General features: G+C 37.0%; 1 protein-coding gene across 5 annotated transcripts; it reads left to right on the top strand.

The window, feature by feature from the left end:
* The first annotated feature begins 9,958 nt into the window (after positions 1–9,958).
* On the top strand, positions 9,959–26,137 carry LOC135165054 (synaptosomal-associated protein 25-like). Of its 5 annotated transcripts, XM_064125980.1 has the most exons (8): positions 9,959–10,076; positions 10,161–10,340; positions 12,202–12,388; positions 13,601–13,642; positions 15,216–15,264; positions 22,069–22,186; positions 23,094–23,367; positions 24,414–26,137. In XM_064125980.1, exons 3-8 carry the CDS (start codon positions 12,287–12,289, stop codon positions 24,474–24,476), a joined length of 648 nt encoding a protein of 215 aa, XP_063982050.1. In that variant the 5' UTR covers positions 9,959–10,076; positions 10,161–10,340; positions 12,202–12,286; the 3' UTR covers positions 24,477–26,137. The 5 variants fall into 5 exon arrangements, with proteins under 5 accessions (XP_063982050.1, XP_063982053.1, XP_063982051.1 ...); XM_064125983.1 differs by lacking the exons at positions 9,959–10,076; positions 15,216–15,264 and adding an exon at positions 20,628–20,676 and having other exon boundaries at positions 10,091–10,340; XM_064125981.1 differs by lacking the exons at positions 9,959–10,076; positions 15,216–15,264 and adding an exon at positions 18,484–18,532 and having other exon boundaries at positions 10,091–10,340.
* Positions 26,138–26,380: the final 243 nt, after the last annotated feature.

The following is a 26,380-nucleotide window of genomic DNA, read 5'->3' as shown; positions in this document are numbered from 1 at the left end:
TTCTCCAACCCCTCCATTCACTTCTCATTTTGTTCCTGAGATGACTCTCGAAACGATTTTTTTTTTCTGATTATAACTATTGAAAGTGAATGTATGTGGGGTACATGTATACGTGGGTGACAATGAAACACGATTTCTACATGCGGCTACGTCAGACATATGGTCGTTGGTCCCCAGTGATCGGAAGCCATGGAGTCCTCATGAGTTTTCAATGAGATTAACCGGCCATCTGTGCCCAGCTTTCCACAGTGGCTTATGAGGGATATATATACGTTCATAAAGAACACACTGGGGGTCATGCAACAATGATGGCCTCAACCTGCTCTATCCACTTCGTCTATTTATTATTTTTTTTTCATTCTCTGCTCAATGAGACAGGTCTTACACTCCAGCGTAATTGTGAATGGAGGCGAGTGTACAGGTACCTTCATAAAATGAGAATCAGGGTTGGGGGGGACGGGGGGAAAGGGTCTCGAGGGGGGTCCTTCCATTTGTGGGCAGAGTTTTTAGGTGGCAATGGGGACAGAACAACTCACATATGGACACTGACGTGCATATGCTATGGTAAGCTTCAACATGCTGCTATTAGCGTGGAATATCTGGTCGGAGGATCCCGTTGGCGATGACTTTGATGGATAAAAAAGTCGGAATCATACGATGGAAAATATTTTCTCATGATTGACTGAAGTCTTTTGTGGAATTCAATGTTTAATTTCGAGGTCAGTTGTTTTAATTAACGAGAGGAGTTTTTTTGTTGGTGAATGGAAATCTTGGGTGCCATTGATTTTTCGGTTCTGTAGTTTCAATTGCAAATTATCGAAAATTTTATGAAACGTGAAAAGAATGAACGTTTCGATCTCTAGGGAAATAATTTTTATCGAAAATTTTGTTCGCGTTTAACGTCGGGAATTATCGTGGAGTTTTTAAAAAGTATATTAAATTCAGTTTTTGGCCCGCCAAATGTGTAAAGTACAGTCCATTGTGCTCTCTTCTAACGACAGTAACCCTCATCGCACTAACATCTATTGCACTTCTCCCCGCAGAGCTTCTCTCGTGCATCTGTCCTCAATCAGTGAGCCACGAAAATGGGATTTACGCTTAGCTCAACGAGGTGGTGAAATTATTGACCATGTTGCCCGTCGCATTAGTATTATTGAATGGGGGACAAAAAATGCCCGGGTTATATAAAATCGTTGCCGAGGGTGAGGTACGGGGGAAGGGGTATGACATGGGGGGGTAGGATAAAGTAAACGTAGCGGTCGAAGGCCGAAAGAGAATAGAATAGGCGCACTTAACTCGAGGCCTGCTTAAACAGTTGTTTGATCGACATTATGCACTAGCATGTGGCTACTGCCAGGGTTTATTAGTTATTAGTTAGATTACATTTCATCACCCAATATTTTTCCCCCCTTTCTTCAGCTTTTTTATCGTGGAATGGAGCGCGAGTACTGTCGATCTTCGGGGGTGCGTTCATTCTTAGTTATAAACAATTTGTTTAAAATATAAATAACGGCATAATCGCGCGGGTATTTTGTGGTGTGGTGGAAGAAAGGAGAAAGATAAATCATAAGTATATTTTGGGTATTAAATTAACCCTTTAATTAAGTATATTATAATTATAAATTTATTAATAGGAAGTGAAGTGTAAAAAGGAACTTTCGACTGTTCATTAGGTTTTGATGAATATCTCGGGATCTAGGGGAAATAGAGAAATTTTCATGACGACCTTTTTTGTGGAGCGAACTGAGTACTACAATAAAGGTCATTATGAAAAAATTTCTATCTCTCTTGGATTCAGAGTTATTCCGCAAAAACAATCAGAAGAACAGTATTCAATTCTCCTTAATTTTTAAGACGGATCCCACGAAAATTTGACTTAAGCCGATCGCGTACATGGAAACGATCGATCATTTTCAATTCACCCCGTTATTTAAAATATTCCGAAGGGTCAAGTGGATTCGAAGAGGAGAAAGTGATGCGTCTTTTCCCTATCTGCGGGGTGACCATCGGAGAAAAAACATCCCCTAACGCCCCAGCTTGCCCCAATCTCTTCAACGCATTAAAAAAAAAAATGTCGTCAAGTTGTGACCGAACTTTTCCCCAAATCCGCGAAACGGCAATTGTAAATCGGCTTAACATGTTAAACCCGTGGCACTTTAAGCTGCCAAGTGAAATGATTATCGGTGGTATCCAGCGGTCAGAATATACCCACCCGTATATTTAAGTCGAGATTCCACCGCAGTATTCAGGTAACCCCTTTCCCATGATTAATTGTTATGCAATATGACGTCAGCGGTGGTGGGGCCCAATAGTGTATCATGGAGATTAGAGGTTAGCAGTGCGTGTGGAGGTTGTACCCTATTCCTATTTCCAGGGAACTATGGCTAGGGAATTCGTGGGGGTGGATGAGGAGGGAGAGAGATATGCCAAGTTTCTGTTGGACTAATCCCTGAATTTCACTCGAGCCGAACATGAGGACGCTGATGAATATTGATACGACTCCGAGACGAGAGAAATCCCCGCAGCCCATCAGAATCATCCCCTCGGTATATCAACTTCACACTTCGAGGCTAATGCCCGCGATTTTCGTCGATTCAATCCTTCCTATAAATAAGTGTGGATGAATACCTCGAATCGAATGAGAGAACTCGGAGACGCCGGATATTGTGAATTCTATGATTCTACCATAGGAGTAATTAGATATATTTCTTATAATTCGGAATGGAAAGAATAACTGTTCTCGAGTGCTTAGAGTCAGTTGACATAAACATTAATAATGACTTCATAGGGAGGGAGAACAGTATTTTTAAGGCGACGAATATTTTTTTGGTCGTTGGGACCAGTCGTTGGGTTTGAGAGGTCCGGAGAGTACAGATGTGCCTTCCTCGTGTTGATTATTGACTAAAGAAATTACGCTAGTAAATGTACTGATTTTTATATTTAATTAAACACTATATCCAATAGTTACTAAAGGCGAAGATCGGGAAGTCCATTTTTTTATTTCGATCCATGAAAATAATCGATGGTCATGCATCGAGGGTCATGTCCGGTGGAACCTTTAGCGCGTTTCGTGTTTGGTAAATTGAGGCGTATGATATCCATCGATTGTATTGCTTTTTAGAGTGAAAATCATGAATTTCGATTGGAGAGAGCATCGAATCTGAAGGGACATAATGAAAACAGATCAACAGGGGTGGCGCTAACAGTGAAAGAGGACGATAAAATATAAGTATAAAAATATTCTGACCAAATATTACCGAATAAATTCAGGGAGGATTGGACAGTGGACCCCGGGAACACCTGATCTTTCAGAATCTATTGGAATATGGGTGGAGAGAGGGGTGTAATAAGTACGGTCTACTGTGAAAAAGATGCTATCGCGAAAATTGGATTCGATTTCTCGGTCATACATATCGAAGGGGGAGACGACCACTCAGACGTATAAGCAGGAGGCTGATAAAATTTTGTTTCTGGGGATTAGTTTTTATGAATCGAAGGCTTTTAGACAGTCAATCTGCGAGATGACTTGGTAATTGATCCTCGGTATGGGTGACATGTTGTGGGGGGGTTTATGAGAGGATTTAAAAGTTTTCGCGCGAATTAAATGGGGAATCAATCTTCGGGGTGTTAGGGTCTAGGGGAATCTCATGATTTTTAGTTTTTATCATTTTTCCAACGGTTTGTCATCGTTCAAAGTTGAATAGCCAGTTTTTTGGGTTCGTCGGGGCGGAAAACAAAACATTTTTTCATTTATATCTCTGAATCTAACAGAGACAGCGGAATTTTCGTTATTACCTTTCTTATAGAACTAAATCCGCCGCGTAAAAAATGTTCTAATACAAATGTTGCTATTTCCCTTAGGAACCCAGATATTCACTAAAAACTGGACTAATCTCCTTCTTCACCTTTCCAACTGATTTTTTCCTCCAACGAATCGAACAAATAATAAAATTATAAAATTCCTGCACATGGAAATTCCTTCAAATTTAACAATTAATATCAACCATTTGTTCCTTGCAAAATACTGCAAAATATCCCTATCGAGGACACCCTCAATTTCTCCCGAGTGATATCGGTTGAGAACTTTCAATCTCCCAAACTTCGTAAACAAAGAAACTGAATCAAAACACCCAACAAAATTCCGCACATCTTTAATAATTTCTCTCCCCCCGCCCCCTACCCCCTACCGCCAGACCAACAGCTGAAGCCGTAGAAATAAGCCGCGTATCAATTTCACGGAGCAATGGCTAATTCCCGAATGGCCATCGTCAACACTCTCCAGTGTCTTTCACCACAAGTACACACCATCCTCACAGCAGTATTCATCATCCTCACATCCGCCAGTTGTTAGTTCTCCACAATCTCGTAGAATAAAAAATAAAAAAAATGTCCATCCACAAGCTTTTTATAACAACATCCTACAGAGACATAAAACAATAGAAAAGTGATTTATCACGAATGGCGATTGTACCGACAATTTTTGGTGCATCTTTTGTGGAGTGAGTTGATGTTTTCACACCACTACTACTGTCGTCATGATTCGTGGGACAATGTTATTTTACGGCGCGATGCACTTGAGCCTCTTTCATCCGGAATAGTACGACGAGTGCGGACGCTTGGCCCCCACAGACGACCGTGGAAATGGTTACGCCGGTGGAAACCTTTAATCTCATCATTCTCGGCCCAGGATTATGTTCTCACCCCACGGCAGTGGTAAATAAACAGTTTCGACAGGAGAATTAACCGGACTTTAATTAATATTTTCAACTTTGGCAAATATTTTCGGTAATGTGGATGATTGGGTGGGGAAGAGGGGATGTTCCGAGGTGGTTTTCCGGGTGGTGATGAGGCCCAGGGTGCGATGATGCTCCTTCGAGGTTTCCCCGATGAAAAAAAATATAATTTTTATACTTCAGGAATATTTAGTTATTTATTTTTTGACGGTACCAACGGTATGCCAAGTTTACGCCGACATTCAGCCCCCCGACGGCCGACATTGAGCTGGCAGTGTTCCTCAAATTTGTTTCCTCATTAGTTTATCATGACAAATTTGTCTGGGAAAAATTGCCCGGAGAAAAAACCAAATTTTCAATGCGATTCCACTTTTTAGACAAAAATTGAAAAACCAATTTTCTCATCTCTCACACATTTACGATTTTTACCGTTAGCTCAGAGCGGAGTTCCGTGAGCGACGACTAAAATATAATGGCTTATAAAAACGATGAGAGTCCTCTATTTAGGAGAGAGAATGACAGAGAAAACTCGATTTTGCGTTCCATCTGAGACGCGAGAATGGAAAAAGTCAGTCCCTCAGGGCGATGTATGGTATGACCGGACGGCCACTTTGGCCCCGTCAATAAGGCAATCCGTCTCGTCCCTCGTCGAATTGATCTATTGGAGAGCTGAGGTGGATAAGTCAAATGGCTTTTTTCTACAGGAAATCAAATAAAGTGTCTCCGTCAAATACTCTACACTTCAATGTTGTCTTCCACTGTAAATTTTCACCCTTCAATATTTTTTACCCCAGCGCAAATTCAAATACTCCCCAAAATTACGTATTTTTACCATAATTACCGAAAGCTCTAAGAAACTATCGCAAAATGTCTCCCTCACGTTCCGTAATTTCTCCCCAAATCGTCGGGAAAAAATTGCAATATTCTCCCACTGATACGACGGATCACCAGAACTTGACCTAAAAGTGGTTGATTGTCATTTCGTCCCACGTTCTGCCCCCTAGAGGTCTAACTTCAACCCCCAAATTTCATTTCGCGTCCTCACTGCACCGGACAACCGGAATAATAAATATATTGAGATTAATAAATTTCCAATAATAAATTTCCAGTCTTGATTGAACATCAATCGAAAATTGAATATTTCTCCTCTCGGAGCGGAATAAAATCGTCTTACCCGACCCCATACCTTATTACTACAAATATGCGCACCATGAAGAAGGTGAAATAATATATTTTTATCGGGCATGACGCGTTAGTTGAGCACTGGGCTGCATATATTTTCATATTGGAACGAACGACCTGGGAATATTGTAATTTGCATCGGAGACGGTGGAAAGACTCGAGAGTCACGGCTCGGTGAGGAACGGCCAAGGGAGCCGATTCGAATCGTCGTAATATGCAAATTCTCCCTCCCCACCACCTACCCCAGCTCCCACCCCATCCCTTTTGCCCACCCATCCGCCACACGCCTAGAATCGTCCCACCCCCGCCCGTTCTTATTCTCCTCTTATTTGATTTTCGGTTATTTTTTAGCTGCGCGTATTAGCCCTCAGCAGATGACGTTCTTACAAGGGTCAATCAACCTTAAGAAGGGGTTGAAAAAAATTATTATTTGGGGCCTTACGGAGTGCATTTTAATGCGGTGAATATTCGCCTCTGGAGGAAGACGCAGATTATTTATTATAATATATATTACATATATTTGTTTATATTATAAATATTCACTTATCGCAGGGCAATCCAAGTAGTTTTATTCTTTATCCAGATAAAAATTTCTCTAACCTAAAATCAAATTTCTCTAACCCAAAATCTAATGGCGCCATCATATTAATTTCACTGAGTGCGAACCGCACTTCAGCAGAGAAGTGGTGAACTCAGTCCAGTTTTTCCGTAATAACTCCAAATCTAAGAAAGATAGCGACTTTTTTATCATAACATTAATTGTAGTACTTACTTTGCTTCATAAAAAAGGTCATAATAAAAATTTCTCTATCTCTCCTAGATTTCGAGATATTCCCCGAAAACTGATGCTTAAAACTGTAGCGGATACTTTCCATAACGTTCCGTAATTTTTATTTGAATCGCCTCTGGGAAATTGCGATTCCGTTATTTTTCGCGAATATTTCTCGCTGTGTATCCGACGTAATTACGTCAACATAAATAATATCCGGATGTGCAACTGATAACGCTATCTCAAACCCACCAAATGCCTCGCTCATTGATAACCGATTGATGACACTGCATTGTTTCACAGCTGCGTAATAAATTCATAATAGTGAGAAACCACTTCACAAACATGGAAAATGTATATGTGAAGTGGATATATTGTCATCTTCCGGTGTATGGACGGCTTTTACTAATAACCGTTACAGTTCAACCGAACCGTGGAATATTATAATTGATTTATTGTTATCACCTAAACTCCCCGTACCCCCAGATTTATCGTATTAATGTCCACTGTTTGTTATACTCACAAAGTTATATTTGAGAGTTTGAAGATTTTCAACAGTTTTGGAATACTCGGAAAATTTTGCACAAGCCAGCAGGGACGAGAGGGGAAGGGGATTGGAGTCGCAATCTGTGATTCAGCCCCATTAACCCCGAGATTCGGCGGACTTGCGGGCAACTTGCGGCTGAAATCGTTCTCCGTTTCTCTTGGCATTTTCTCTTATTGAGCGCATACACAAGTAAGCAGAAAAATAATAATAAAAAAGTATAGACTGGTAATCGAATGAATCCAGATTTTTGCCACTCGTGGGATTTTGTCGTTCTCTCGGTGGAAATGGATAAATTACAATAAGGGTGATTACGAGAGATGCAATTGAATTGGACGGGAAAAATTTGTGGAGCAGAAATGAGACGGGGTTACACTCGTCTGCGTGGATGACAAAAATTGAGAGGAAAATCTGCCGAATTTCGGTATTTGGACTTTCACTAGAATATAATGAATACATTTAATACAATTAGATGCATAAAAAAAATATTATTTAAATTATTTTTGTTGTAAAATATAACAAAGTGGTAAAATCAGATCAGTCGACTTGGTTGTGTGTCCACCTTTTGAGCGATATCTCCAAATCTAAGAGAGATAGCAAAATTTTTTATATCACCTTTTCTCCCCTCAAATTGAGGGGTACAGATCTCACCCCGATCTCATTAAACAAATCCATCCCCACCATATGCATCAACTGCCAATGAATTCGCGTCAAATGCGCAAAAGAAAAATATTCCCCGTCGTCCGAATATATCTCAAAAAAAAAAAAAAATCCAATTCCCCTGAAAACTTTCAAAATACTTTACTTTTATTGGCAGAAGTTCCATCGATTCGTCACAGGCAAAAATGACAATTGAATTTGTAGATATTCTTTTATAACACATCATATGTACTTGGCCGAAACTTCGATACGGTGATAGGGTGACGCATAGACCCATATATTTATGCACCCATGGCAGTCACCTCGAACAACAGTATGTGGTTGAGAGAGACCTCATGCATACATTGCTCATATTATAGCCACCAGAACCCCATACACTCATGTAATAAATGAAAATATCCCCTCACCCCCCTCAGCCTCCGCCCCCCCCCGCCCTCCCTCTGTTCCACATCTCCTTTATCACCATTTCTGTATTTATGTATTACCGAACATGTACTTATTTCACTTCTCTCAAAACTTCTTCTTCACACATAAACTCCTCCTTCGCTCATTTTTTTTTTCCTCTTCTCCTTTTCCTGTTCTCCTTTGGCTACCAGAGTCTAGTCTTTTGCTTGATTGCATCTGGCATTTGTGTCACGCCCTCGAGTGTCCAGTAGTTCGATATGCCATGATAAAATTCAGTGAGAATTTGTATTCCACACGAAATACTCGTGGATGGTCGCCGCCGCCGGCCAGACGGATTTCGAAGGACCCTGATCGACTTGACAAGTAGGACGACACACCATCAGGTTTAATCGTTTCTCCTTTAGTTCCCGAAACTTCATTATGTGGGTCCCATGATAAGTTCAAATCCCTCATACGATTAGTGGGGTGATATGATTTTTTTTTGTAAAAGTCTTCGAAAGTGTTTGAGAATGGAGTACCTGAGCTTTCCCTTCGGTGATTATCGGGACGATTTTCACAATCGAACAGCGATTTATCAATAAATAATGCCGTAAAATCCAGATGAACCCTAAGAAGCTAAAGACTTCTTCAAGAATTCATCCCAACAGAGATGAATCACAACGAGGATCTTCCACCCTGAACTCGTCCCGAAGAAAATTGTACGAACATCCCGCCGTAAAGATCCCTCGTTTTCATTTTTTTAAATAATAAATACCCGAACAGTTGTCAGATGATGAATTACACGTTCGCAGCTCCATGAATAGCGTTTCCCTAGTCTCCGCAAAGAAGAATCTTTTGAAAGTTGACTACCTCCACTTGATGGTGAACGGGGTTTTTGAGAGGGGCCAAGGGGGCTGGGGGGGTTGGGGGAATAGGGAATAGGAGGGAACAAAATTACGTCAAAAGTCTTGAGAATTTATCGGCGCACTTTTTAAACTCCGCCTTTCCCTACAAGGGGGATTAGCATATTATTTCTATAGGAAAGAACGGAAGCTGAGCGAGATCGAGTCAGAGGTATGTAAGTACTGGGAGTTTTGTGTGAAAAGAAGAAAAGAGAAAAAATAAAATACTAAAAATCCACACCCGACATCTCGCATAGACTCATCGTGAATACTTCTATGGTGTGAGAGACAGGAGATAACCATATCAAATATGTTGATAAATGATTTCTTTTGACGATGAATTGCAAAGTGAAGTCTTTGTATTTTTTTTTGAGAAGGGAAACTGGAATTTTCAATGTTTTTCATGGGGCCACCGATGGACGTCCATCAACGACGATGGGGAAAGGGCGAGAGAATAAAAATAAATTCATGTATTGGATACCAAAGGGATACGATCAAAGGGACGATTGACCGAATTTCCGCCTGGCCAATCAGTCATTCCCATTTTCTATCCTTTTTCAAATTACGTATTCACATGTGCAAACGATGTACCTCCTCTGTATCGACAGATTTCACTGGGAAATCACGATTTTTTATCGATTTCGTTTTTACCGATTGTAGCACACATCACTTGGCGATGTTGTACCATGCAATGCTACTTTATCGACTGATGATAATGAAAAAATTTCTGTTTATCGTCGGTCGGTAATCTGGGGGTATTTTATGTGTAATCAATACAGAGAATTGTTAATTATTAAGTTGGCAGTCTTGCGAAAACCTCGGACGAATGACTGAGAGGTAATCCGCGACCAGCCAATCACACGTTTGTTAATAAAATTGGTTTTGCTGTTCTTTTTTGCTTGGTAAGTTTTTTCATTCTCCGCCCACTGCGAGGGGAGATGTATCAGATGTTTTGTATTGATATTGAACTCTAAATATCATCACAGTGTAGGACTGGAGCCCTGCGTGGTTCACCGCGTGAACGCCCTTCTACGAAACACATCTGATATTCCGGTTAGCAATTTCCCATTGACTGGAGTCGAAGTTCAAGGAAAAGTGACATCTTCAATTAGAAATCTAACGGTATCACTGGGGTCTGATAGGAACGTCAGCATCATCGAAATCAGGTGAGGTATCAGTGAGAAATGGAAAATACTTAATTACCTGTGAATTAAATTGTCTCAATGAGTTTTCTCTGTGAGAAATTGTGTTCCTAAAAAAGCACGAGAGATAAAGAAGTGTACCACACCATAAATTAAGGAAGTAGTGGTAAAGTATTGCCTTCTGCAGGAACGTGAAACAAATTTCGTTGACAAGGAATTCGGAAATTAATATTGTCTTGGGACACTTGCCTCTGGACCCAGAATTCCAAAATTTTTGGTATGTTTTATTGAGAATTTATGGTGGTAGTAAATAATTGGTAATTATTCTGCAACCGGGGAGTGCTCTTGTTGTTTTTATTTAATACCACTGCTTATAAAAAATTATTTGGTTGAATGAGAAAACTTGTGAAATTAGTGAGAGGCTGAATGGTGTGAAATAAATGAAATTCTGATAATGAATAAGAATTTATGAATCATCCATTTCCGTGATGAGGAACGTGAGATCATTTTCATACGTCATCGTTTGAATGTGTCAAAAATGATTGAGAATAATTTCTGAAATGAGAGAACTAGACCAGAATAGATTTAATGAAACACGGAAAGTTGAGGGAAAGTGTTGAGTTCATCAGGAATTCTTCATGTTTATTCGCTCTGTGAGAGACAGACATTTTGGGAGAAGCTGTGGTCCCTTCTTTAACCTCTGATCGATATTTATTTGTCACCATGTGCAGAGCAAGGATACACTGAGGAAAAAAACCTTCTGCCAAGAATATTTCCTAAGTAGACTAAAATTTACAATTTTATCGTGATAATTTTACTTATTTGTTATGTATAAAATAATCGTAATAAGCTCCATGATCACTTGTCAGGATAATGATCGAAAAACTGAGAATCCTAAGATCTAATCTTGATCTGACAACCTGATGGAATTAATGGAAGTCTTCCAGAGGGGTCACGTCATCAAATTAACTTTTCTAACTGCAGATAAACTAATTTATTGATTGCAATTGAAAAAATCAATTTCATTACGTGATCCCTCCAGAAGATGGGCCTTGAGAGAAAAATTCGATTTCCATCATCACACGCCACAAAATCACCTGCACTTAAAAACCGATTAGATAAAATTTAGATTCGATTTGAAAATCGCCAAGTTCTACATTATTCCTGACCAAAGCTGACGATTTTTCAATCGATCAATTTCTTTCACTTAAAAAATAATATTTGAAGTATAGGTTGATCACATCAACACCCTGACAACTCAAATAATTCAGGAGAGAGTCTCTTCCTCCGAGAATTAAATTACTTTCAAAATCTGATGCTCCACCTGTATTGGACACATCCGGTCCTGAAGTGATCATGGAATCAAAGGATCAGCCTCTTTCGGCTATATCCGGCTTGTGACGTCGTAAAAAACTCCACCCCCCGTCATTTATTTATCCAAAAATATAATGCCCTGCAGATGTTCAGCCTTGAAATAGACTATTGCAGTTAACATTGTCATACCACTGGAAATGAGAGCGATAGAACTGCGCATGATAACTGGTGTGCCCTTTTGGTACACGGCGCAGCAACGCAATGACCCATGCCCGTTCATATTGATTTTGCCGTTGGCAGCCGACGGAAGGCCAGTCCCAGTCCGATGTTCGGCACAGTCAGGCACATTTTCTAGTCATTGAAATATTTTTTTTCCGGTAAAATAATGTGTTATATCATTAATATTAACTGACTCCAAAATTTATCACAACCCCTGAGTCATCCACAAGGGCGGCAAATACTATAACTATTGGAATTAATCGCTGTCATTTTATGTTGACAACTGTGACGTATTGGAAATCTACTGGAGTTATACCAAAGTGACATATCCCTCTGTTTTTCTGTCTTACAGTTTCCATACTGCTCGACTTCGGGCACTGGGGGCTCGACAGGGAGACCTGAACTTGAAATAAAATAGCGGGAAAAGCGGCGACAGAATGCCAGCACCAACAACAACGGCAGATCCTGCCGAGGGTGGTGGTCCACCTCGTACAGAACTCCAGGAGTTACAGCTGAAGGCAGGCCAAGTGACTAATGAAGTAAGTTTGGTTTTTATTTAAAAATATTGCAAATGCTGCAACATTTATTCAATAGTCAGTGAAAGGTGATTGATGAGTTTGAAGTTGAAAAATTTTTGAGAGGTGATGGTACCCACTTTTCTGTCTACATCCTCGCAATTGTTGATTGCACTGGAATTAATCATTTTCATCTCTGAAACAACTTTATTGACCAGTTTTTGCTGAATATCATGGAATCGAAGGGAGATAGCAAGATTTTTATAGGAACATTTTTTGTGGAGGAAATTGGGAACTACAATAAATGTCATTACACAAATTTCGCTATCTCTGTTAGATTTGGAGATATTGCTCAAAAACTTGACTTAGAGATAAGTCAACTTGTCTGGAGTTAGCGCTTCATTAGTGAATTATGCTGTTGTTGAGTGATAAATTGCGATTTTTTAAAATCGTCCACGTACGGACGTTTCGGTACATGTTGAGGATGCAAAAGGTCAAGGAGTCACGTCAAAGAACGTTTTTTAGATAAGAACGAGGTTGCACATGACTTGAAAGGACTTGCAAACATTTGAAGGGTTTTTTTTATTTGTTCAAGCATTTCTGAACAAATATAGCTCAATTTGCATACATATTTCATGTTCAAAAGCTAGTGTACATACATATGGATTGTTTACCATCATAGTATTAAATCTGAGTTGTTAATAACCGTGAGTGAGACTCATATTTTTAATGAACATTTGTGGAAAAATGCCTCTCAACTCCTTGCGTCAGATGTGACACAAAAATTTTGCTTACGTTAGAGAAAAAAAATTTGTCTATTGAAGTACTTCACAATAGACCCAAAACGTGAATGCAATTACCCTCCCCCCTTTCGAACAAAAATACCGGAGTTTCAATATCCCTGAATGGCTTTTCCGATATGTGCAGATGTTGAGTTCAACCGAATTACCAACTTCCACAAGGCATATCTGATTAAACTCCATAATTTTCTGTCACAGTTCCTTTTGAACAGATTTTTATACAGAAACGCAACGATATATACAATTTTCAAAAATTTCTCCATCTCTCGTGAATTGGAAGATATTACGCGAAATATCGGCTCAGAGATAAGTCGCCTCACCTCGTTTTACTACTTTTGTTACTGTTTTTTTTGTATTTGTGTCAATTCGATCGTACAATTCCCTAAAATTGTTTGACTACTGTGGTAATATCTTGTATAATAATTCTCTGTTACAGTCCTTGGAGAGTACACGGCGTATGCTGCAGCTATGCGAGGAGGTAAGTCAATCCAGCATCCATATTAAAAAAAAAAATAGATTTAAAAGATATTTAAATATCGCGTTCTGTCCCCGACCTTCCTCATGTTTCTGTCATTACTGTCAGAATTTGTTATCGTCATTCATCGTGATGAGCGTTATGTATGATATAATTCCTCTACTACTCTGTAATCACAGAGTTCTAATTGTGTAATTATGTTGAATAATCTTCATGTTAAATAGCGCATCCTCTTCTGTATTTTCGGTTTTTCTATTCACCCTGGAGTTGTTTAAATCGATGCGCATATACAAAATGCCTTATGTATTATCTGTGGCAATCCAAAAATATGGGTAAAGGTTTGCTGAAAGAAATTGCACGTCAGACTATCGATCTTTATTTCTCAACAATTTCTTCCAGAACTGCTGTACTATCTGATGTGCTAGTGATGAGATATATTAACATTAAATATCTCAACAATTCCTCTATTACGCACAAATCGAATTATGATAGATGTATTTTGTGTTTGTCATGCAGGTGATAACACGTTAAAAATATATAATGAGCATTGAATTTATCACAAAACGTAACGAAGCTATTGTTGTCGTCTGATCGTCACTGACGTATGTGTGTTGGCCCTTGTCTGACTGTCAATATTTCAATGTTTGTCTGTCTGCTTGCTTGGCTGTCAATGGCGTGTCTGACCATCTTGATATATCCACAATAAAAAATACATATATTTTTTTTTTTAATCAAGACAAATGATGAAATATCAATTATCACGTACTGAACGTTAATTACCGAAGTACGTGATTGTATGTATGTGATGTACGTCTGTTGTTTGTCGATAAAACTTCCTTTTTTTTTTCATTAATTTTAATAAACTATAAATTGTGCCTTGTCTGGCTGCTCGAGTGCTTGCTCTCACATCCACGCAAACACACCCCCTATTTTATGTATAAAATTTTGAAAATATTTGCGTGGCTGCTGAACACATGAATCACTGATTTCAGATAATTAATTAGATGAAATAACACCTGTCAGATGTTTAAGAATCAATAGCTTTCCTAAAATAACTCGAGAGAACAAAAATGTTTAAAACATCTCAAGGTATGTGCATGAAGATGAAAAAAATTCAAGATGAAAGTAACATTTCTTCAGATTCAGTGTCTCTGTCCTGAATATACATAACTGTCGCTCTATTCTAATACTTCGCCTGCAGTTCACCTCTATCTCAATTTTTTTTTTCATCTTTTTTTTTGTGAATTCATGAAGCCTTCATAAAAAAATGTGTAACCGTCACCCACTCGCTTATTCATTACTTTATGAAAATAATACTTCTAATGACAAAAAAACATATGATATTATACCTGCAGCAGATAAACTATTGTAACTCATTTCGTGATATATATGTGAATATAATATTATTATGTAATATTATATTCATTGTTATGAGTAATCACCACATGGCATTACTTATTACTTATACTTACTTGATATACTTAAAAATATATACTATTATACTTAAACCATTTAATACTCCGACTCTTTAACACTCGTGGTGGTTGTGTGTGTTTTGCTGCCTCTGTACGAATAGAGCAAGGAGGCCGGCATCCGCACTCTGGTCGCACTCGACGACCAGGGAGGTGAGTTTAACAGCTCTACTAATAGTAATTTCAGTAATATCGGGGGATGAATTTTGGGGGATACGGTTTTTTTTTTCGTCCAATGTTCTTTCGTCCAAGTACTTTTCGTTAATTCAGTAGCGAGGTGGGAAAAGGAGATAAGTTTGCTTATCGCTGCGTCGAGTCTTTGGGGGATACCTCCGAATGTGAGAGAGATAGCGAAATTTTTGTCATGACATTTGTTGTACTTCTCTAATCGCTCCATAAAAAAGGTTCTAAGGAAAATTTTGCTATGTTCCCTGGCTTCGGAGATATTCACCAAAAACTGATCAATCGTCAAAAGTCACTTATCTCGTTTTACCACTTCGCTACAGAATTGAGAACAATTAACACATGTTTTTAACATATTTTCGTCTAATTCTCCTTTCTGAAATAATTACAATGATAAAAACTGATAAACTTGCTCCCAATACCTCATTTCAATGACGTGAACAACCTTTTTCACCTCTTGCAAACGCTATTCCATTTTCCCATCGTTATAAATTAGTAATTGAATTTGGATTCCTCGAGTTTGTTGATATTTACCTGTCTAAGCCATTATCGTGTCACAGCTGTTTTTTGTGGGTCGAGGGACCGTACAATACAATGGACAAAGTATTTATTAGAACAAGTGGTTTTTGGACGAAAAGTATTTTTGGACGCTAGTCATAATGAACGAAAAATCATCGGCCAAATGGTTTTTTCGCCAACTGACCCCAATTTCCGTTCGTTTTGATTTAATCATTAACATTTTAGTCGTTCGTTTATCGTTGCGAGAGGAACGATTAACAATAAATAAATAAACGCGTGGGCCCTCAAAACGTGAAATTTTCTTCCTCATTCTTATACGATTCATAACATGGGGCAGTAATGGATGATGAACTACTAATGTGTGAAATAATATGTTGATTGATAATAATTTAAGGTAAGAAATCTTGACGAGGGATAACTATGACGCGTTGTTTTTGGCTTATCTAGGTTGGTTGGTGGGTATAGTTGTACAATGGAGATTAACTGTTGAAATAACTCCAGACATTGTTGTAAAATATCAGATAAAGTGAGCGATTGAGAGATACCAGTTGACTTTAATGAGATGTGACTGATTTTTCATAATTTACACCTTATAATTATCATTGAAAAAATTTAATTTATTTAATGTATGACTGCACTGCTCCATTATTATTTTATCAAGACTGATAATGACAGTTGAATAATGTAACCTGTTAACAAACAATCCTATAACCGCATTAATCCTCACTGATTTTTATCACCACAACCACCACCAGCCACCACCACACCAAATATCAACGCCACCAGATGATATTTATTATTTCAATAATTACTGATGATCAATTTCAATCAGACAGATTAATTTTTATATTCATAATACAGTACAAGTGCATTCACACAGCATAACATTAAATATAATTGAATCAATGATTATTTCAATTAATTTATTTTCTTCAATTTTATAATTTCTCTGTTCACTTCACTATTTTCGATGATTAATTGTCACAGATATCGTGATATTTCTTGATAAATTATTGCATACGCTCTGTGCCTCACATCACTATACTGTGCTACATACATATTCGCATATTAAGAAGCGAGTTCATCATTTAAATTTATCTTCAATTATTTTTCAATTAGTCATTGAATTAATCTGAGAGCTTGTGAAACAAAGCTTAATTGTCTCGCTTCTCGATTTAACAGTCATAAATCACGAGTATAAAAATGCAACTCGCATATATATGTAGCTGTAGTTGAATGTTTTGCTGTGTTTTCTGATATAAAAAAAAATTGAATTATTTAAATTTTTAAATTGTCCTTCTTTCTCTCCTCATCGAACTTGGCCCTCTGGCCATTGTCTAGGCCTTATGAAATATTATGAAATTATTTGGACAAAGGTATTCTCCATGTACGAATAAAATGCCTCTGTGTATTAATTAACATAATTGAGATATGTTAAAGTATCAGACGTATTTACTAGCACTTACATAATTTAATTATCAGTATATGGACGGGCTTAATCTTTTCAATTGATGTGCTTGTCCATACATTGGCTTAGTCTGTCTCTCAATCAATCATCAGTACAACTTTAATTTATCTAATTATCCTATTCCCTACATCGATTATTCATCATTTACCCGTTTACTTTATGTGTTGTGGTTTCCTAGACGCTTCTATCTGGTATTTATTATTTTTGTTAATTACTATATCATCACTGGGCACTGCATTGCAGTAATTTGATGGCATCGATACTTATGAAGGTCTGGGAAATTTAATCAAGTGGTGAAAGTTCGTGAACTGCTAATTTTCAAGGAATTCTCTCGACATTTTTCCGATTATCTTGGGAAGGATTTTTTTTTCAGAAAATGTCACTGAGCTTTTGTTGAGGGAACAGAAAATTGAGACGTTTTTGCACATTTTTCACGAAAATCACTCCTTAATGATATAATTACATGGAAAAGAAACATTTTTTTGTTTTTAAAGATCCATTTACTTCGGAGAAATTTTTTTTTCACAATTGTATTTATTCATATCATATTAGTCTAGGGGATGAATACTTTGCACACGAGCTTGAATGAATTCCATTAATAATTATTTAGTTTTTCTAATTTTCTGATTTTCTTGAGGAAAGAATTTCGATGAAGTATTTAATGCTTATAATTATTGCAGGAGTTCCCTCAAGCTTATGATCAAGGTAATCATGTTCTAGAACAATATAATTGATGCAATTCAAATCTAATGAGAATGGAAAAAATAAATACTTCTCTCAAGTGAATGAATATTCGACTAAAATATTTTTTTTTTCGGTTTGGTCATTAATTTCAAATCCATCGAACTTTTCATCACTTGACAACAGATTTTCCTCATCCAATCATCATTTCTGTTTCGTTAAATCGATGGCTGGATCACCTCCAACCCACTGTGCTTTTTCGTCCTGAGGGAATACCTCAATTAGTCTATTAGAATCTAGACGAGCACTAGACATTAGATTAATTCCAGTTATAATCACCTGAAGACTTCGTGAATAAGTTATTAGTTAATTAGACTAGTCCCACAAGACTAAGAGCACGGTGGAATCCCTCAAATTTATTGTTATTTTCTTTCTTCTTTTGTTGTAAATTAATTTCGCAGTTTTTAATCATATACTGAATGATGTTTCGTTCCGGTTGGCGAATACGTTGGCCGTCGTAGAGCGAGGAAGTTGGGGCAAATACTCTTGTGATGTTAGATCATCAAGGCGGTAAGCGTTTTTTTAGTTTTTTTTTTCATCATTATTTTATTTTTAATTGAAAATATATTTTATTATTTCGTATGGAAAATCATGATTATGTGTAACGGGTTTATCCTGATTTCTCACGAGCCTCTCTTATTACTTTGGTTATTTAATTTATTATGAGTAACATCCTTGTATTCAATCCATAACAATACCTCGACTAAGACAAATTGACAGTCAATTGACATAATATTGATAACATGTACATATGATACTCGGTACCAATACTTAAACAGTAATTTATTGACATTAGATAGGTTTAGTGACGATTGATGAGGTGATGGGGAATAGATAAAGCATGGTGTCACCATTTCATTTTTATGACAGAAATTTACACTAGGCCGGTTGAGCAGTTATTGTGACAGATACCCTGTTGATACATCACCATGAGTTTGAATTTTTGGAAGAGAGGAGGAGCTGGAATGAGTTGATTTGAATTTTTTTGGTGATAGTTTCTCGTGGGAGAATGTAGCTTTCAGACTAAAATTGTGGTGATGTTTTTGGACAGTAGATTATTTCAGTAGGAAGTGGTAAAACGAGATAAGTTGACTTATTTTGTAATCGAGTTGTCGAATGATATCTTCGAATTTAGAGTTGGGAATGTCCTATTTTAGGGTGACAGGGTTCGAGGATTTTCGGGTTGAAATAATTGTTGAAGCTCTGGTTTCATAATTTATGGTTGTTTATTAATGAGTGGGTTTGAAGCACTTTTCGTCACTCGATAACATACGTTGTCCTGAGTTGATCGAAATCAATGCAAATTAATTATATCTTGATTAACACTGTTGAGTCTATTTGAACTGATGATTGCCTGTTGCTGAATTGATATCGGGGATTTCTACCAGAAAAAATTATTACGAAATTTTTCTCTGAAACTATTTCTCATCGAGATAATTTACCACTAAAAAATTCCAAAATCCACCCTTCACTCAACACCTCCACTACCGAATTCAATCCATAATAATCCCAAATTATTATTTTCGTAGGCACTAATATCGTTGAATAGCTACTAGTTGTCATGGTATATATAAAATATAGAATTAGTGGTATGTATCCGTGTAATAACGCATATGTATGCACGTCCAAAAGCCGTAAACAACAGAAAAAAAAATTAAATAGGGGAGACCGGCCGCTTAAACCCCACATTGACCAAAAATAATAATTCATTCCAGAGGAGAGCTTAATGTCAGTCCGTAATATATCGTACCTCCCCCATCAGTTGCCTAGAGTTGAAGTTGTATCATTTTGTCGAAATACAATGGCAATCCCATGTGTTATACTACTCCGGTGCGAATTTATTTGAACATATTTTATTATTTTCGTAGCTGACCGTCCACCGCCCACCAAAAGCTGTATTGCTAATTTATATTATTGTAGCTCCCAAAACAACAAACGAATAATAATAAAATAAAAGAAAAACGACTCTTTTAATCCCAGAAATGTTCCAAATCTCGAAATATTAATTTATTGAGAGTCAGTTCAAACTCACCGTCACGTTCAGTGAAAAATTAATTTCATATAATTAACAAACAATAAAACGTGTCCGGTTATGTCTCGGAAACAACTCCATCAATTTCCTGAGGACCACAAAAAAAACTACTCCCAGAAATTTCCGAAATATCGACACTATTCGTTCAGCGTCTGTAAAGTGACGTTTTTCGTACGCCCGTAATTTCACTTTTCGAAACGCTTACCCACCCCTAGAAAGTCGTCCCTCTCTTTCCCGATAATAAACAATCATTTTTCCATCAGCATAGGACATTGTTTATCCCAATCCTTTCAAGATCCCACGAGCGTCCGTAAAGTACCACTTTTTCTGCTCGATCGCGGGAACTTTTGGAGTAAATAGAGTCGTTTTTTTTTCACCTCAAAATTATTTGACTATCCAATTGGTTCTATGGAAATGCCTCATCCCATTCCACTGCCTTCTGGTAATAATTGTTGAACCAGTAAAATTGGAAAATGTTTTAATAAAAAATAGAGATTATGGTGGCGGTGGCGGGGATAAATGGGGGCTCCTAAAATATTTTAACATACCTTATTGCCCGGTTTGCCTGTTTAGAGCCACGAGGTCGGGATGAAAACTCTCGTTATGCTGGACGAACAAGGCGGTAAGCCATTTAACTAATTAGAAATAAACCTAATACCTGATGCTTATATACTCAGAAAAGTCGTACATATGCAAAAAAAATTCAATGATGTTGATTATTGGGATGGGGACGTGTTCGCTAGACACTTCATGACAACGATAGACAGAATACAGCTACTCACATTATTCAGTGTTAATATGAATAATTACAACAATTGATAAACGTTTGCGATATCTTATTTGTTGAGGAATAACATTTTTATTAATTATTCAGATATCCAACTAACCAAATCACCTACTCCGCCAACCAACCGGCCAACAAAACAGTCTGTTCGAACCATTATTCTGTGATGAGTGAAACATAATACTTGATATTGAAATATTATACTCGAATTTTAATTCACATGTTGTATATCAGTTTTGACGTTGTTCATTATACATGCATTACCCGAATAATATACATTGTTATACTTAACAATATATGAGATGATGTGTGCCATATACTTTGTGATTTCGTAGGTTCATTGCTTTTAAAACATAGAGAAATGGTAGATTTAATTTTTTATTGGATCATGATGGTATTGTTCAGTAATGAAGTGATGAAAGTTGAGGAGGAGATACGTTCTCTGTCCGTTGTATCTCGGCTGAGGGAATTTCCAAATTTTTTAGTTCATTTTGAGGATTATTTTAGGGTGTTCGAAATGAATTTGGAATTGAGGAAATTTGAGTGTTCGTTCAGGAGATACAGAAGTTTGAAGAAAAAATTTTATCTGATTTGTTGAAGGATAAAAATTACAGGTTTTGGATACAGTAAATTATTTTGGTAAACAGTGGATAGTATAATATATGATATATATAAACTTATGAAGGAACATTCACTCGTTCACTCGAAAAAAATTCCAATTATTTGTCTCAAAACAATTTCCTACTCAAATAACAATTTCCTAACGAATTCAGGAGAAAGAAATTATTTGTAGATCCAATGGTTATCGTGATAATATAGAAAATTGAAAGATGATTGGCATAATGTGATGTTTCATCAGTTTATTACTGGAGACAAAAAAAAATATTGCACTTTTTCCGAAATAAATCTAGGGAAATCATTGGTAATGATTAATAAAACTTTCTCTATGTTACTCTGTATTTTTTTTGCGCTAAGACCATCCATTATTTTCGTAGATTAGATTAGAGAGCCCAGAACTCTGATGGTTAACAAATCCGACTTTCCCGGACTCGAGTAAAGCTCAAGCTCACTCTAAAAATACCCAGATTTCTGCGGTAGATTAAAAACTTTTGTTGAAATCTCACAGGATAACTAGAATGGCAAGAGCCTTCAACGAAAAAATTCATCCACTTTCTCATATCATTCATTCGTCATACATGTCGATATTTTTTTTTTTTCGTGAATCAACAGAACAATTGGACCGAATCGAGGAGGGTATGGACCAGATAAATGCGGATATGCGTGAAGCAGAGAAGAATCTCACGGGGATGGAGAAATGCTGTGGGCTCTGTGTGCTACCTTGCAACAAGTACTTCATCTTGAAATAAATAAATGATTCAGTAGTGAAGGCAGATATAAAATCATGATTGAAGCTTTCAATTCAGTAGCAAAGCGTTTACCCAGGTGGGAAATGTCCAGCCGGACAATGGAAACAGGGTGGATCCAGGATTGGAGATCGAGCCTGGGAGACCCAGCGTGGAAGCAATCTTGATTCCATCTTTGGATGCTATATCGATCCACCTTGAGCCGAATATGCTCCTTCGAATCTCATTTTAATCTTGAAACTGTCTTGTTCTTCCAGGCTGGAGGGCCAGGATAGAATGAAGCTTCATTTCACTGTCCGATTCAAGATTCATTCAAACTCAGACGTACGTTCCATTCAGCTCATATAATCATTAGGTTCACGAATAACGTACCTCAAGGTACCCAATTATATTCGAAGCCTCGGTTAGGGCTGGACATTCCACTTGGTGAATTGTCTTACTTCATCCAGGCGTGGTTGAACCTTGAGAATCCAGGCTGGATCCACCCTGATGAATTCTCAATCAAGCTTGATCCAATCTTCATTCCATTGTCCATTCGAACCTGGGTAGAGACCTGGGTGATTCTGAGGTCTCCAAGCATGACCCTCATGCCCTGACTATGTCATCGAATTTTAATAATTATCTGAACGTATCGTCTTTCGCTGACCTGAAGACTTATTGCAGGTGATACCAATGAAATCGCATGCAATAAGATATTTTCAGTGAAATAATGGCGAATGACAATGATAATGAGATACGAAAGAATATCCATCCAACAAGATATATTTCCTAGCAATCACATAATTCGGTACCGTTTAACATCGCCTCGTACTGCCCCACTCCTTCACTACTGAATTAATTCCGATGTTCCCCTTCACTAAAAAATTATCTAATCGAATGTCGGAATTGAAGAGGGGCCAGCTTCAAAGAAGATGAGGGCACGTGGAAGGGCAATGACGATGGAAAAGTCGTCAACAATCAACCCCAACGTGTTATGGATGATCGCAATGGCCTCGGCCCTCAGGGTGGCTATATCGGTAAAATCACTAATGATGCACGAGAAAATGAGATGGAGGACAACATGGGACAAGTCAACACAATGATCGGAAATCTGAGGAACATGGCCATTGATATGGGTAGTGAACTCGAAAATCAGAATCGACAAATTGATAGGATCAATCGCAAGGTAAACAACGAAATTCAGACTTTTCAAATCTTTTATTATCTCTATAACGAGTGATATCAGGGTCTAAACTCCTTCAACATTTTTTGTTTGATTATTTTTCAACACTTACATAAAAGGTCGAATGAGTTTTTTCCCTCACCCCACTCCTTTTGGAGATAAATGTGTAATGAAAAAAAAAATGTTTACAGACGACGAATCAATTTTTTACATCTTTTAAAATATTGAATTGTCTCCACAGTGAGTTGTTATAAAGGACTAAATCATCAGGGATTTTTTGGTATAAAAATACCTGATGAATTTTTACCCTTAAACTACTCACCTCCGAGATACATAAACAATTGATTAAAAAAAGCAGAAATCCTGCGCGGTAAAAAGTTGATTCTTCAAAATTCGTTAAATGTTGAATTATCTCGATAACGACTGATACTAGGACATAACTTTAAAGGACATTACGTCCTTGCAGGTTGTCTCCTACAGCCACTCGTTTCCGAGGTAAAAAAAAGTGGCCGAAGTGCTTAAATTTGAAAAGTCGATTTTCATCCTATAAATGTTGGATTATCTCGATAACGTGTGATTTTGGAATAAAAATGCTACAATTTTTATTCCAAAACCCCTCGTTTCTGAGATAAGGACAATGAACAAAACAGGCAAAAGTGTTGAAAACATGAAACCTAATTATCATGTTTTAACGTTGAATTATCTCGATAACGAGTAATTTAATCAAAAAACTTCTCAAGATACTATTGTTGAGAAATTTAATTCTCTACAAAAAAGATCTTATGATGTTTTCTCCTAAAACCACTCGTTACCGACATAAATGATATTAAATGCCAAATGTCTAATTCGATTCACTCGACTCACTAGCTCATGTCGTATGGAATAATTAACCCCCTGTGTGACACAATGTCTCGGGGGGGCTATGGTGGGGGCAAGGGAAGTCCGTGGGTGGGCGCAGGGTGGGGAAAAGAGAAGCCTGTGGGTGGACAGACCGTGGGGATACACGTCATGAACACTTGTTACTCGATGTATTTTTCTTTTAATTTCAGGGAGAGTCCAACGAGACCCGAATACAAGTTGCAAACGAGCGGGCGCATCAACTTCTCAAATAAATTATCTCAGCCTATATTTTTCCTCAACTTTTGATCGTTTCCTTCTCCCCCATATCCCCAAAAATCTCCTAGTTTTTTTTCTAAAATTTTAGCAGAGAAAAAAAAATCGAAATAATTAATTGCATTAAACGAAGTAATTAATTAAACTCTGCAATATATTTAAACGCTTAACCGCATCACGGAGACCATTAACATTCTAATTAGACGGTCGATATATTAAATTTGATTAATTACGTAATTGAAATGTTTAATTGAATAGTTTTTAAAACAGATGTGGTGAGCGATTTATTCATTCTGAAGATTGAAACGACAATTGATTAATTCAATCTATATATACTATTCGAAAAATAAAAATTGTTTATCTTTTGAACGAAAAAAAAAATTCCTATTATAAAATTTATTGTTGCAAAGATGCTAATTAACCGACTAGCGATTGATAGACAAACCATTTTGTTTATGAATGTTATCGGAAAATTCATTTTAAAAAATATTCAATGGCTTGTTACACTACATATTACCATGCCACAATTTAAAAAAAAATAAAAAGTTGGAAAAAATAGTGCACAAAAATTCGGGATATTTACGCCCAGTTGACTAAATACATAATTAGATGAATCAGTAATACATGCTGAGGATGAGATAAGAACAAAGATTGTTTTGATGAAGTCGCGATTGCCGTCTGAAAGAGGATATTCGAAAAATCCGTATTGGATCAAAAATGTTTGTTAATCTCTTTAGGGAGAAAAACGTTATTGTTACAGTTATTTATTTCTTCACGTTCATTACGACCATTCCATCGATCATTTTTGAGATAATTTTCAGTCGAGGCTAGAGCAGAATTTGTTTTGAGAGCAAAACAAGTCAGAAGTATTGAAACGGCGCTACATAAACTCCATTAAAAAATTGGCCTGTCCTCACATGAACTGCAGAAACAAAAAATAAAGTGAAACAGAGCATTTAATAAGAGTATGTAATAAGAAGTTATATACGAGCGAGTACCTGTCCTGCGCAAGTCGTATAGGATGTTTGCTTTTTCTTTCAACTAAAAAAAAAAGTGAAAAAAAAATTGGATACACCATACCTCCATATCGTGAAAGAAACCCCAATGGAAAAGAATGTGCACTTGGTTTTGTACAACGTGAATGTTAAGAAAAATAAACACTGTTGATGATGTGTGTTTAATCATTCATATCAGACACATCCGACCCGGAGCAACAGCATCAATGATTTTTCTCCCAATTTGTTTAGCCATCACAGGGAACATTGTGAATATTTGTAGATATTGAACAAAAAAAAAATTATGAAAAGATGAGATTTGAATCTAATTTGAATAAAACCGTTCTTAGAGTTTAATATGAAATATATGAAAATTATTGAGTGAAAAGATGGAAAGAGAGTTAACTTTTGCGTGCGGATGATAAAAAGTGCTGTGCACAGTTTGAATAAATTGTTTCAAGGTATTTTGGGTTTTCTAGGTGAACAATTTTTTAAGATCCAAAATAATGATGTAGAGAACATTGTACTTATGAAGAAAACGAAAAAAAAAATCTCTCAGATATTGTATGTATTATAACTTCATTGCAGTTGGAGGCAAGGTTTATTATTATTGCTTATGTACTTGAGTTTTGAATTATAATAAAATATTATGAGCAATAGGTAAATTTGAAGTTGTCTATTTTTTATGAGATTTTTACAGCCAACGGCTAATAAATGAACGTGAAAAAATTCTTCATCGTTTCTCTGTTTACATTAGAGGAATTCTATTTTTGTTTGTGATTAGAATAATCGATTTGGTCACGTGACTCACGTGAAAAAGTCGGCACTAATTAACGACACGATGTTATATTATTGTTTATGGGTTGTTTAGTGGTAATTTTTCCATGATGTAATTGTTGATGAATACC

This window comes from Diachasmimorpha longicaudata, chromosome 8 (genome assembly GCF_034640455.1).
Source record: "Diachasmimorpha longicaudata isolate KC_UGA_2023 chromosome 8, iyDiaLong2, whole genome shotgun sequence".
NCBI classification, from domain to species: domain Eukaryota; kingdom Metazoa; phylum Arthropoda; class Insecta; order Hymenoptera; family Braconidae; genus Diachasmimorpha; species Diachasmimorpha longicaudata.
The sequence above is the reverse complement of the archived record's forward strand: the minus strand, read 5'-3'. Positions and strand labels throughout refer to the sequence as shown.

Bases quoted from the DNA above. Each gene is read 5' to 3' on its own strand.
- LOC135165054 (XM_064125980.1), top strand. From the start codon at position 12,287: ATGCCAGCACCAACAACAACGGCAGATCCTGCCGAGGGTGGTGGTCCA. The intron at 13,643-15,215 runs GTAAGTCAATCC...CTGTACGAATAG, and splicing joins TGCTGCAGCTATGCGAGGAG to AGCAAGGAGGCCGGCATCCG. The intron at 22,187-23,093 runs GTACTTCATCTT...TCGGAATTGAAG, and splicing joins TGTGTGCTACCTTGCAACAA to AGGGGCCAGCTTCAAAGAAG.